The sequence below is a fragment of the Emiliania huxleyi genome (genome assembly GCF_000372725.1).
Source record: "Emiliania huxleyi CCMP1516 unplaced genomic scaffold EMIHUscaffold_755, whole genome shotgun sequence".
NCBI classification, from domain to species: Eukaryota; Haptophyta; order Isochrysidales; family Noelaerhabdaceae; genus Emiliania; species Emiliania huxleyi.
The window spans coordinates 1-13,675 of NW_005196346.1; the positions used below are offsets into that span (position 1 = coordinate 1).

General features: G+C 64.9%; 3 protein-coding genes across 3 annotated transcripts; 2 read left to right on the forward strand and 1 right to left on the reverse strand.

Annotated features, from left to right (window-relative positions):
- Window positions 1-3,200: 3,200 nt before the first annotated feature.
- EMIHUDRAFT_446395 (hypothetical protein) lies at window positions 3,201-5,177 on the reverse strand. Its single transcript, XM_005760434.1, has one exon. It carries the CDS (start codon window positions 5,109-5,111, stop codon window positions 3,456-3,458), a length of 1,656 nt encoding a protein of 551 aa, XP_005760491.1. The 5' UTR covers window positions 5,112-5,177; the 3' UTR covers window positions 3,201-3,455.
- A 709-nt stretch (window positions 5,178-5,886) lies between these two features.
- Window positions 5,887-6,492, forward strand: EMIHUDRAFT_43728 (hypothetical protein; the record flags this gene model as incomplete). The annotated part of the gene is made up of 1 exon (XM_005760435.1): window positions 5,887-6,492. A coding segment is annotated over one exon (606 nt), but the record flags the coding sequence as incomplete, so codon positions are not given.
- A 5,638-nt stretch (window positions 6,493-12,130) lies between these two features.
- Window positions 12,131-13,068, forward strand: EMIHUDRAFT_372044 (hypothetical protein). The gene has a single exon (XM_005760436.1). The coding sequence runs from the start codon at window positions 12,143-12,145 to the stop codon at window positions 12,986-12,988; it is 846 nt and encodes a 281-aa protein (XP_005760493.1). The 5' UTR covers window positions 12,131-12,142; the 3' UTR covers window positions 12,989-13,068.
- Window positions 13,069-13,675: the final 607 nt, after the last annotated feature.

Below are 13,675 nucleotides of genomic sequence, written 5' to 3' on the forward strand. Positions count from 1 at the left end.
GAAACCTTCGGCATCTCTACCGCAGGAAGGCTGCCAATGATGAAATGATGAGCACCAACGTCTCTTGGTGCTGTCCGTTAGTGTCGCATCGAAGACGACAGGGCCTCCGGTGAGAAAGGAGGCCCACCAACTGAATGACCCAAAGTTGAACACCGCACCGCCACACATAGACAGCGCGCACATTACGACGGCGGGGTTGCGATGGTCGATGGCCACAACGCTGGCATTCGCCTCACGACTGCCTTTGGCGTACAGAGCCTCGCGCTGGGCGGGAGTGCTTGCATAAGAGGATGTGAGGAATACCCATTTGGGTTTGCCTCGCGCTTGTAACATCTCGGCGAGACGCGGCAAAGCTTGCGAGTAGAAGGCCTCCGTTGGGTGACAATCAAAGTAGCCGTCTCCTGTGCTGTCGTTAAATCGGGCGTAAACGCTGCCGCACTGGGCGGTGGGTGTTTGGCCATCAATCGATGTCACCACCAATCCATGTGCTCTCAGCAACTGGGCGGCTGCATCCTGTATCGCAGGGGCAAAGCGGAACTGGTCTCGAAGGGATTGCGTATGACAGCCCTCCCAGTATGCCGGGGACTGCCTATAGCCTCCAACCCTGTTGAGACCAGGATGGAGCGGCCACCACGGACGCGGCTGCCATGAGAGGAGCTCATTTTCAATATTGTGCCAGGGCTGACGCATGTCGGGGTCATTATGCATGGCCGCGCTGTCACAAGCTAGGGCTGCTGGAAAGGCATTACAGAAAGACCGGCTTCGATTTGAGCTTGTCAGCATCAGCCTGACGCCGCTGTGGCAAGCCATACCAAAACCTGCTGCGTACAAAAACATCATGTTGCCAAGTCGGCCTGCATTCCGATACTCCATTGTTACAACAATGCGGGTGAGCAGTGGCGGGCTTCCATGCTGGCTGTTTGGCGGATGATGCGCGATCGCCTGCGGTGGCGGCCCCTTCCGAACGAGCTGGACCGTGTGGCAGGCGCGCAGCAGAGAGCAAGAGTTTGCTACCGTAGCAGGTAATGTGGTGTTGTGCTGTCGCTGTCGAGTCACCACGGGCGCCTGATCCGCAGCCTTGACACCTCTCGAGCAGCGGTAGCGGTTCAGCCAGGTGGCAGAGGCACGGGCGGCAGCTTCGGTGAAGCACTCAGGACGGGGCTTAGCGGGGACAGACTTGCTGAGGCCCTGAGGAGCCAGCGAGACCGCAACCAACGCCAGAGCAGACGTAGCTGAGAGACGACGGCTTGGCTCCTGTCTACAGCGCGGACAGCGAATCCACAATCCGGCTTTACGTTGTTTCGACCTTGTGTCCCGTCCGGAAAAAAGCCCCCCGCCACCCCCCCCCCCCCTCCCAAGGCGCGCGATACAGTACAACTACTTGCCCGAGTACATCCTCATGCCCGCGATCATCCTCGGCGGCATCCTCGCACTCTGAGCACATGCGGCGGAGACAAACTGACGCACCGACCCGATGCACGCCGACAGAGGACTCGCCATGCACCAAGCATGCACTAGTATGGCGTGCTGGCTGAGGATCTGCATTGACATGCCGTGACACATCGGTGGTTGGGCATCCGCCGCAACTCTCTGCAAGCATGGCGATTGGGCTTGTGCATGGCGACTTCTTCGCGGCGCGTGGCTCCTCGCTTAGGAGGGCGCTCCGGGGCCTCCCAGCAGATCGTTTCGCCCTCCGGTCCACCCTCGCCGTCTCCTCCCGTCCAACGCGCGATGCGTTGCGCGGTCGAGCTCGCCTCCTCGTTGCTGCGCGGTGGGTGCTGGGTGATGGCGTGCAAACAGACAGAACGAGCAAGTCAGGTGTAGTTCGAGGTATGGTTGCACCCGCCGGCAATACTCACGTCGTCGATGAAGAGCGATCCCATCTGCGCTGCCTTTCGGATGCGTTGCTGTCCTGCATCGCCCCACATATGAATCGCGAACGGTGCGTGGCTCCGAACGAAATGAATGTCGGCAGTGCGAATCTTGGGACCGCCATTGAAGCGCCCAAAATGGGGAAGGGCCTCATACGGGATGTGGTTGAACCGCAGTCGGTGCTGCAGTGCGCTCTCAGCGATGCCACCCGCCCTGTACGCGGCGCCCTCCGTCTTGTTATTGACGCCGGCAAGCGCAAAGTACCACACCTTTTGGTCCATTTTGCTTTCAAAGTGCTCAGACAACGCCCATGATAACAGGCCTCGACACCATCGAATGGTCTCGATCGTCGAGTTGACGATGAAGAAGCCGTAGTTCGGTTCTCCCAAGCGCTCGAAGCTATGCTGCTCCACGAGCATGTCGGCCGGTTCCCTGCACCCATTGCATTTGGGCTCGCTGACAACACGAATTTGCAACCAGTCCAGCGGGTCGCGGAGCCAGAAGCAGTCCATCTCGGAGAAGATCACGCGCACGCCGCGCTCGAGTGCCATCATGATTGGATGCGTCTTCAGGACCAGAAACCAGCGGTCGCGATCCCACCCTGCAGGCCGCCAGACGCGCACCACAGCGACGCCGAGGTGATCCATGGCGCACTTGGTCTCAGCGTCGAGCGCAAGGACTGCGGGGGTTGTCGCCGAGACGTTCGTGGTGACGTGCACAAAGTTGAGGAACGCGCGCGCATATGAGGCATCAGTCAACGTTATCGTCGTCACGCCAGACCCCGCCTTTCCCATTGCTCGCGAGACCACAAGCCGCCCGAACGCGTGCATTGCCTCATGGGACCCGTAGATCTGTTCAAGCAATGCCGTCGAGAGGTTCGCGACGTCGCCCATGGCTGGTTGGTGTCTGGTTCTGCCGTGTCTGAGGAGGGTAAAACGTCTCCAGCGAGGCGTGATTCACGCCGGTTTCTGGTCCTGGCGTGGCCCTAATTGCTTGACACCCTGACTTACCAACAATAATCCGGCCCTGGTGAATGCGCGGGGCGCCGCGTGTCCGTGCACTCACAAGCAGCGCGGAGCTCACAATTGCTCGCCGCCGCCGTCGCCGTCGATCGCCCTGAGTGAGCTCACAAGTGCCACGTCGCCGTCAGTCCCGTGCCCGGTGCCGTCGTGCCGTGTTAGGAACGAGCGCCGATTTTTTTGACGGCCTCCCTGGCGCTCGCCTGTCCGACAAACTCCCTCGTGCCTCGAGTAAGAATTTTCGAGTCTCTCGCTCACGACAAGCAAGGCGCGGCCGACGGCTTTTCTCAGAAGCCGAGTCCCGACCGAGAGAAATCACGACTCTCACAGATGAACCCAGAAGCCGTCATGCGTCGTCCTCGCGCGTCGCGGCACAGAAAAGCCACACACACAAACTCTGAAACACAGAAGCCTGTGCATCGGACTCTCCCCCTAGACGTAGAGCTTTCTACGGTCTCGAGTGTGCAAGATGGTTGGTAGGATGCCAATTGGTTAGGTAAGGACACCGGTCTATTTCTTGGCCGCCACGCATCAGGCGCACGCGGTACTGCCAGTCTGCCACCCTCACTCGCCCGCCCCACGGCACACTGTCCGGGCGGCCGCCATCGCCTCCTCGCGTCGCGGCACGACGCCCTGCTCGGCCATCTCGAGGAGCGACCAGACGCGGTAGGGGTAGCCGTCGCGGCTGCGCCACGCGCTGCTGCCCTCGCGCTGGCTGCCGTCGGGCGCCGCGTCGGTGGGGCGCGGGTCCCACCCCGAGCCCATGCGCAGAGTCCAGAAGAAGGCGCCGAGCACGCCCGCGTCGGCGGAGAAGGCGGCGAGCTGCGCGAGGAAGAGGCGCCGCAGCTGCGCCCTGGCCGCCGCGTCGGCGATGTCCACGTGCTCGTCGTGGTTCGTCGCGAGGCTCCACTCGCCGAGGATGAGAGGCAGCCCGGCGGCGACGTAGGGGCGCCACGTCTGCGCCGCCTCGCTGCACGCCCGCCGGTGCATCTCCTCCCACCCGAGCGGGGAGCCGGGCGGGCTCACCCAGTTCAGGTACCAGTGTTGGTCGATGACGAGCCTCCCCGCGCCGGCCGCCACCAGCCCCGCCACGAAGGCCGGCACGGCCTCGTCGTTGGGCGGAATGAACGAGAGATAGAGCGGCAGCGACGGAAGGTGCGCGCGGGCCGCCGTCACCGCGGCGCGGTAGTAGGCCTTGACGGCGTCGTCGTGCCCGTCCGAGTTTAGCGCGGGCTCGTTGGCGAGCTGCAGCCCCGCCACCGCCGCCGCGTCCGCCGCGGGAAGCGCCGCCACCCACTCGGCAAGGGAGGCGATGCTCCGCAGGCCGACGTCCACCCACCGCCGGCTGCCGCCGCCGCCGCCGCGTCGCGTGTGGTACACCTGGCCGTCGCACACCCGCTCGCCACCGGTCAGCTCACACGCGCCCGTGCAACGGGGAATGTCGCCGACGAGCGCGTCGGCCGAGAAGGCGAGCGGGTTTGCGCAATCGATGCCGTCGCTCACGCAGCCGCTGTTGCACGGCAGCGCGTGCACGTCGATCAGCGCCACCATCGAGCGCGCCCGCAGCCGGGCGAGCATGCGGCCGAGGCAGTTGAGCCCGCCGGTGACGAATCCCTCGGGGGAGAAGCCGTACTCGAGGGCGGAGCCGGAACTGCTGTTGACCGGCGCGTCCACAATCCAGTAGCCGACGGGAATCCGCACGGCGTCGACGCCGAGCGCCGCTGCAGCGTCGAGCATGTCGTCCGAAATGTAGTTGCTCCAGTGGTTGCGCATCGTGCGAACAGCGTACGCGTCGCCGCGGGAAGAGCGCAGCGTCGTGACGAAGTCGAGCTCAGACGCGGCCTCGACCTCGTCGAACATCCACTGCGGCCGCACGTCGGGGGAGGAGACGCTGCTTCGCCTCGCGGGGTTGATCTCGATGACGAGCCAGCCGCCGAGGCTCACGCCGTACCAGAAGCCGTCTCGACTCTCCGCGCCGGCCGTCTTGGCACTGGCCGTCTGTGAAGTCATTTCCGTGGCGCCGGCCATCTGGTTTTTGGCGGTCTGCGCTAGCCGCTCCGTCACCGTCTCGCCCATCACAATGCTTGCGATGCTAAGAGCGGCCAAGGCTGCCACGACAAACGAGAGCGCAACGAAGCTGCGAGGGCTGCTCTCGTCTGGCGAGCCGAGCAATGGATCGCGCATGCCTACACGACTGCCACTCTCAAGCCCTACAAGCATCAGACCACCCACTTGCCTCGCAGTCTCTCACTACCACAGGCACACTGACAAGGCGGCCGGGCCAGCGGAAGCGGAATGCCATCCTGAATCCCCGAAAATTTCTTTTTTAGAATTTCTTGAAATTTCTAGAGGAAATCCGGGAAAACACTTTCCGTCCTTGCACCATGCAGCACCAGCATCATGTGCAGAAGAAAAAAACGGATTTCGCGCTCTTTTCGACTCTTTCGCTCCGTCGTTGGACTCCGCCTCCAAGCGCGGCGCGCGTCCGGTCGAGTAGGACTCGTCCATGGCTCCGGCTCGCTCCTCCAAGCGCGGCGCGCGTCCGGTCGTGCGCTTTGAGGCCGGCCCGGCGCCGAATCCGGTGGCACTCGCGCGGTGGCATCGCGAGAAGACCTCCCCTGCCCCCACGACCGCTTCGGAGACGCGGCATCGCTCAGCCTCCGTCACTGCCTCGTCGCACGTGCTGCCGCCAGCGGAGACGGCAGAGGCGGCTGTGAGCGGGGCGTCCGAGGGCGAGGCGCCAGACTCGGTCCCGTCGTCCCGTCGCGCGGCTCTCGCCCAGCTAGCCGAGGGGCAGGTGCCCAACAAGCACGCCACCGAGGAGAACCCGGCGACGGGCTGCTGCGACAAGCTCCGCGCGGTGGGGGAGGAGCTCAGGGAGGTGGCGCCCATGCCAGCCGGCGACCCTCCGCCCGCCGCACCGCCGTCGGCGTGCGAGCCTCCCGCCGCCCCGGCGCCGCCGGCGTGCACGCCTCTCGGCGGCGAGTCGCGTGTGAGGGTCGGGGAGGGCACCTACGGCACTGTCTACCGCGCGTGGCGCGAGGACGGCTCTGAGATCGCCATCAAGGTGTGCAAGCAGCTCGGCCGCTCTTCGGGGGTCCCGCTCGCCGCCTACCGCGAGCTGCTCGCGCACCGCCGGCTGCGCACCCGCTGCTCGCCCTGCCTCGCGCAGCAGCTCGGCGCGTGGATGGCGGGGGGCAAGGTCGAGATCGGACTCGCGTACGTCGACACGACCCTCGAGGCGGCGCTCGCCGACCGCCCGGCCGAGCTGACGGCCCTCGCCGTCGCCCGCGTCACCGGGGCGGTCGCAGAGGCGCTCGGCTGCATGCACCGAGAGTGGTTTGTGCACCGCGACGTCTCTCCCAACAACATCCTCCTCTCGGCCGACCTCCGCGCCGCGCGGCTCGCCGACTTTGGGATGGCGCGCCCCTTCCTCAACCCGCCCGCGCCGCTCTCGCGCGACGGCGAGGTGGTCAAGCTGGCCTACCGCGCGCCGGAACTGCTCGCCGCCGCGGCGCCGCAGCACGGCCCTCCGATCGACCAGTGGGCGCTCGGCTGCGTGGTCGTCGAGATGGCCACCCGCGCGCCCGCCTTTGCCGCTCCGCGCGAGCCGGGCGGCGGGGCGCCGAGCCTCGCCGCCCAGCTGCGCGCCATTGGCGAGGCGGTCGGCAGGCCGCCGCCCGGCTGGCCAAGCCTGACGCAGACCGCGCACGACGCCGAGTGGGTCCGCGATGCGCTCGCCGGCCTGCCTCCCGCACCAGCGGTCTCCGCCTGCCTGCTCGCGGAGCGGCTCGCGCACGCGCCCGTGCGAGGAGCCTCCGTCACGGAGCTGGCGACCAGCCTCCTGCGCTACGGGCCGGAGCGGCGCTGGACGGCCGCGGAGGTGGCCGACTGCTCCTTTGTGCGAGGCGAGCAGCACGCGGAGGCGGCGAAGCGGGCCTCGCCGGACGAAGGGAGGGCCAGCGCGGCCGCGAAGCACCGCCGTGTGAGTGTGACGTAGCTCGCTAGACGTAGCCCGCTACCGTGATCCGTGTGCGTGGCACAGTCATCGTCGCGAGGTCGTGTGTGAGCCCGATGCCCAGCTGTGGAGACGGTGTATACAGCTGTGAAGAAAAACTCGCGCTATGGCAAACGTCCACGGCTCGTTTTTACTTTTAGAATACAGAATAAGAGACGCGAACGAGAGAACGACACTTAAATCTCGTACGCCTATTTCCAGACACGCAGTAAGACTTATCTCGAACTTTACCGGTATGGGAGTTTTTGGCTAATCAAACCCTAGGCCTGCACTAATCAAAAAGTGGTATGGGATACCACCTGCCTCACGGAAACCACAAAGCGAGTCCGAGTGCATTTTTGCGGCGAAATCGGCGAAATCGGCAAAATACCGGGTATTTTGCGGGTATACCTGCAAAAACCTGGGTATACCCGGGTAATACCCGCACTTTTGCATGGCTTCGCGCCTCCTGGCACCTGGGACCACACCCACAGCCGCTACACTAATCAACACTCCGCATACCACTTTCCTCTTTCGCATACCACTATACCATACCACTTCAAAATTAATCAAAATATCACCAAATACCGGTCTCATACCGGTAAAGTTCGAGCTCAGAGCACTGTCTACTTACTGTATCGTTTCCTCTCGCACTCTGAGAACCTCACGTGGTCTCATCGATGTGAGAAGTCAGAAGACCTGAGGGAGGGTGTAGAGGATGTAGAGTGTAGAGCGCTGTAGAGATGTAGAGATGTAGAGCGCTCTGGAGCGCTGTAGAGCTGTAGAGCTCTACATCCGCCGCGTGACGAGGCGGGTGCGTTGTAGAGCGATGTAGAGCGCGATTTTGCTGTAGAGTTTGTTGTAGAGGCTCTACAGCCAACCCGCCGGGAAGGCAGTGACTCAAAGAGGTCGAGTCGCACTAATGGGGTGTCTCCGAGCTTACTGGAGCTCTGATGGACGGCCCTGACTATCCCTGACACACAGAGAGTCACTCTGACGGCAAACAACACCCTATAACTGCGTCATGACCAGCCTGCCATGCGTCGCCGGTGCCGCATTCGTCGCAGTGCTTCTTTAGCAGGCGGTGGACTGTCGGCTGCGAGGACGGTCGCATTTGCGCGAGGCGAGGCGAGCATTCAGACGCGTTGCATGCGCCATGACTCGCGCCAGCGCGTGCGGGAGCTCCTGGCTGAGCGTTGAGTCCAAGCGAGTTGCGCTGGCCACTATCGCTACGCCAAGCCGAGCTGACGCGCCGAGGCGCCGGCCAGTCGCAGCCGTGAGGCATGCCACAGCAGCAGAGGCACCTCCCACCCATTGGGCGGTCACACAGAAGGCCAGGGCAGCACTGGCAAGTGCAACGCGCCTCATATCGGAGAGCGACCGTGCCTCGTTCGCCGCTTATGATGTAGAGTTTGTTGTAGAGATTTCACGTTGTTAGAGCGCCTCTACATCGCTCTACAACGCAGGCGCCTCGTCACGCGCCGGATGTAGAGCTCTACAGCTCTACAGCGCTCCAGAGCGCTCTACAGCTCTACATCTCTACAGCGCAGCTACACTCTACATCCTCTACACGTACCGACCCTCCCTCAGCAGAAGACAGATGTATGTCTCTGTCAGCTTTCATTGCTCATTCGGGTCTCTACGCGTGTATTGCAAAAAACGCATGCGACATGGTACACTAGACGTTGCGCGCGTGATATGCGTACACGGTCGCAAGACTCGAGACGGTACGGTACATATGCACACCGGAGCGCCCTCTCGCTGTGATCTCTGAGATGCGTCGGTTTTGCGAGACGCGAGAGAGGCCGTCACCGCACCGACGACACCGTGACCGCGGGCTCACGGGCTCAGCACGATCAGTGAGGACGAACCCAGTCAGCCAGCGGCTTCGAGCGAAGAGGTAAGGCATCTTATCAGACGGGAGGGGGCGGGGGAGGCAGCGAAGGGGCGGACGATCTAGTGCCGCGCGAAAGCGCGGCGAAAGAGCGTCGGTGGGGCACCGTACTCTTGCGCAATGTACACGTACGGAATGGCTGACCGTCGACCAGCGACGCGTCGGCAGACCAGCGCGCCACGCGGCGCAAAGTGTGGGCGACGCCGGCAGGCGGTGAGCGATCACACCGCCTCGAGGGGCACGCGCGGCGAGGCGTGGTGGTGGTGCGCGCTCTCGAGTGCGCCGCCCGAGGCGCCGGTGGTGCGGTGCGTCGCCATCGAAGAAAGCAGCTGCAGGCCCGAGAGGGCCTGCGCCGCGCAGGCCGGCGCAGCCTCCGCCGCCCCCCCCTCGCCCCACGGCACACCCGCCGCCGCCGCCGGCTGCCTGGCGACGAAATTCGGCGCCGGCGGCCGTGGGAAGGGCAGCGCTGTGTGGCCCGCGAACGGAGCGGCGGCGGCGGCGGGCGCGGCGCCGTAGCAGCACGGCGGCGAGAGGTAGGGCGGCGAGAGCGACCCGGGCGGTGGAGAGGGGTGGACTGTGGAGTGCATCGGCGGGTGCTGCTCTGCGGCGGCGCAGACTGCGGCGGGTGCCGAGAAGGCCGAGAAGGCCGAGGCGGCGGAGGCGGCGGAGGCGGCGAAAGCGGCGGAGGCGGCGGAGGCGGTGGAGGGTGCGGCGGCCTCGTGCGCCGCGAGGGAGGCGAGCAGCTGGCTCTTGCGCGTGTTGAGGTGCGAGGCGAGAGTGAGCAGCTCCTGCTCCGCCGAGGCGACATTGGCAATCTCGACGAGGAGGTGGGGCGGGAGGGAGGAGACATTGCGGGAGGCGAGGCAGGTCAGCGAGGAGGCGGAGTAGAGCTGCTTGACGGCGCCGCCGTGCGTCAGCAGCGACTCTGCCGAGCCCGGCGCCGCGGCGAGCGACTGCGCCAGCCAGGGCGGCAGCGAGGAGGCGAGCGGCGGCGCGGGGAGGCGTTCCGGGGAGGCGAGCGGCTGGCCCGGGGAGGCGGCGAGCGACGCGAGGGAAGCGGCGCGCGAAGCGAAGCCGCCGTTGGGCGAGGGACACGGCTGCACTCCCAGCACGCCCTCCCCTGCCACGGCGACGGCCGGTGTGGCCGCCGCCTCCGCCCCAACTCCAGAGGATCGCGGAACGACAAAGGCACTCTGCGAAAGGCGGTGCTCCTCTACCGCCGAGTTGATGGCAGCAGCAGCAGCCGCCGCCGCGTCAGAAGACACGCGGCACACCGGTAGCACCCCCTCGCTGCTGCTAGCCTCGCCGGGTCCGGCCGCCGGCGACATTTGCGCGGAGCCCGGCGTCCGCATCGCCCGCAGCTTTTGCCGGCGGTTCTGGCAGAGGGGAAACGGGCGACGAATGAGGCTATCAATCTACGCAGCGTGGAAATGACAGGATGGGCTCCGGCGCGCCTGGAACCAGACCTGCACCGACTTTGGAGTCATGCTCAGCTGCAGAGCAAGTGACTGTCTCGCGGCGGCCGAAGGATGCCCGCCGTGCAGCTCAAAGGCGCTGCGAACGGCGAGGCGGCGGCGGGATGAGCAAGTGGGAGCGGGATTGCGGTCATGGGTGTGCAGTGCGTTGCGATGCTGTGGGCACTTAGGCGTGTCTTTGCCTTTGCAAAACCGCGAGCATCGGCGGCGTAATACAGGTCCTCGCCTTCTTTGCCTGCGACAGGCGAAGCGCTTGGCCGTGAGAGGCGTGCTGCGGCGGGCGGACCACGCGTCGCAGGGGCGAGGGTAAAGGCACCCCGGCGGCCTCCATGGTGCATCAACCAGGCATCAACGGGGAGAGCTGTTTGTGCCCCTCAATCAGGAATTTGTGATTTAGGAAGAACTTCTCCGTCATCTCGCGAGCTCGGCGATCGATCAACACCCACATGCTGTTAGCCCTCTTCTGGGTTCTGGCAAGAAATGGGCTTGAGCAAACCGACGTGACAGGGACCAGAGAGACACGAGAGCCATGGCTTGCAGGGCCAGCCAGCCGCGCTACCGGTACTACAAACAAAAATATCTACTAGAGAGAGAGAGGTGTCCGGTACTATCCATCCAACTGATGTCGACAAAGAAATCTCTCTCTCTAGCTCTTCTTCTTGATTCGGGGATTGTTTTGTTGAGAGAGAGATTTTAGCAATACCCAATAGCAATACCAAACAACTCTACAGTCATCAGTCTGTTTCGGGCATTAAGAAAACAGGATCCGGCGCCACGCCGCCGTTTCTAAGCCTTTCCACCCTCCTCCCCCAGCCCGCGCCGTGGTTTCTTAGCCCCGGCCGGCACTCAGGTCAGCCGGGCCGAGCGTGTTTCCGTGAGAAAATAAAATATTAAGTAAGCTGCGGGATCACCACCTTGTAGCCGGCGGGGGCGCCCTCCAGCTTGATGAGCAGGTCGTCGTCCGTGCCGTCGGCTGTGAGCAGGGCGCCGGCGTGCTCGAAGTACTTGCGCTTGGCCTCGCCCTGGAGCGCCTTCATGGAGGCCTTGTAGAACCAGTGGGCGAGGAGGATGCGGCGGTCCGAGGCCGTCAGCGTGTTCGACTCCCACTTATCGAGGTTGTCCTCGTCGTCGAGCCACTCATCGAGCAGCTGCCCAAGGTAGACTTTGATCTGCCGCGATCAATCGGCTGCACCTGGTCGGTCTCGTTGGGCGGCACCTTGTGGTCGTCGACGCCAACCGACTGTATCAACGGAGGGACTTGGGTGAGTGTGTGTCGAGGGCGAGGTGTGGAGGCGGGGGCAGCCGAGGCGGAAGGGGAGGCGACGGAGGGGGCGGAGGCGTAGTATTGGGCTGCGGCTGCAGCCCGGCCCACTGGCGCGGGCCTGCAGGCCTGCGCGCCTGCGGCGTTTGCCAGCCGGCGCGCCTGCGGCGCGCCGTGGTTTCTTAGATTTTCGCGGAAATCGCTTGGTAGGGTTTCTTAATGCTACGTTTTCTTAATGCCCGACAGACTGTAACCCTTCATAGCTTTGTTTTTGTTGTATGTCGAGGCCCCAAATGATGTGTGAGTGTTAGATTTGTTTGGTGTTTGCTAGGGTGTTTGTTGCAAGAAAGTAATCTGTGATATGAGCTGTCCCGCATGCTGACCAGCGAAGGCTGCCGGGCGGGTTGCCTCCCTTTGAGCTCCCAAGCTTGCTTGCTCGGAATGCTCGCCATGTCGCCATCCGGCGCCCCACCCACCCAGTCTCCAACTTCGCTACGTCGCGTCGAACTGTTGCCGGGTGCGTGGCCTGGTATAAGTCGCACGGAACCACTCGCTCCTGCAAGGCACGCCACCCTCGAGCCGCAACTTATCAAAATAAGATACCGCGGTCGACTGTGGATTACAATGTCCACCGCATCCTCGCTCGCCGACCCGAGCCTCACCGCCGCTATTTTCTCCATCGCCACTCACCAGGACGCGGATGAGGCCGTCGCCGCGGCGATGCGGAGGCTCGTTCGGCAGGAGCCCGGCTGGCTGCGGTGCTTCCTGTGGCACGCCTCCGGCTCGGCCGACGGCTGCGTTCAGCTGGTCCGGTCCAACCTCTCGTGGTCGGCCGCCGGCGTGGGGCCGTGCACGGACGCCGAGGCTGCCCACCGCCTGCGCTTTGGCGTCGCACGGCTCGCTGCTCGGCGGGATGGAGCTGGGCGGCCGGTGATCGTGCTCGGCTTCGACGCGCTGCGCCGCATGCTTGACGCGGGGCACACGCTGGACGAGGTTGCGAGCGCGCACGTCTGGTGGCTCAAGGACCTGCTGCTGCGCGAGGAGGGCGGCACCTCGCACGGCGTCTCTCTCGTGCAGGATTTGGCGGGCATGACCGCGGCCGACGTGAGCAGCTTCGTCATGCCGAGCGCGCTCCTAACGCAGCTCAACTACGCGCGCCTCCTCACCGCCGCCTTCCCGTGCGAGTATGGAGCCCTCGTCATCCTCGATGCGCCCGCCGCCTTTGGCATGCTCTGGTCGGTGGTCCGGCCGGTCCTGCCCGCCGCCCTCGCCGAGCGGGTTAGCTTCTGCGCGCGGGATGGGGCCGAGGAGGGTGGCGGAGCGGTCGCCGCAGGTCCCGACGCCACGCTCGACGTCAAGGCGGTCGCGGCAGCGATCGAGGCGGCGCCTCGGCCGTCGGCGGCCGGCCCAGGGCGTGGTGGGGCGGTGAGCGATGCCGCCGGCCCGGGGGCCTGGAGCTCGTGGTGGTAGATGATCATAGGGCGCGGGTAGGTTTGTCTCGTACGTGCGCATGTCTCCGTACTGTACCGTTTACCGTTTACCGTGTACACCTGTCGAGTCTGTCTCGAGGCCGAGCGAGGCAGCAGGCAGGCCATGTGTGGTACGTCATTTTATTGCGTCCCGGCTCCCGCGCCTCTTCATGCGCCCCCCCCCCCCCCCCCTTCGACCCTTTTCTTTCGGGAATTGGTCCACCTCATGCGAATCTTACCGCCCTACGGGCAACCCGAACTCCCACACACGCCAATACACGCGCTTCCGGCGCCCTGCATGACCCTCTCCACGCACACCGCGTGAAAACTGCACGTACGTCCCCGCGCGCACGCAAACACGCGCAGCGCCATTTCAGAGCTATGCCATGTGCGTCTGCTCTGTGCTGGCACCCCATGGCTGTCCCGAGCCGCCCGCACCAGCCACGCGCCTCTCGCACCACCAGAGCCAGGCGCACGACCACTCACGCCGCGACGCGCGCGCCGCAGTGCACCTCTCACTGCAGTCTGCGCCCACTGCACAGGCGCCTGCACCTTCTTCAGGCACCATGCCGCACCGGAGCGCGACGCGCCCGGCAGGACGCTTCACCGCGAGGCGCGCGCGGCGGCACGCCGCGCGCGCAGGCCACCGAGCACGCGCTCCGTTACCCGAGCAGGGCTGCTTGCAGAC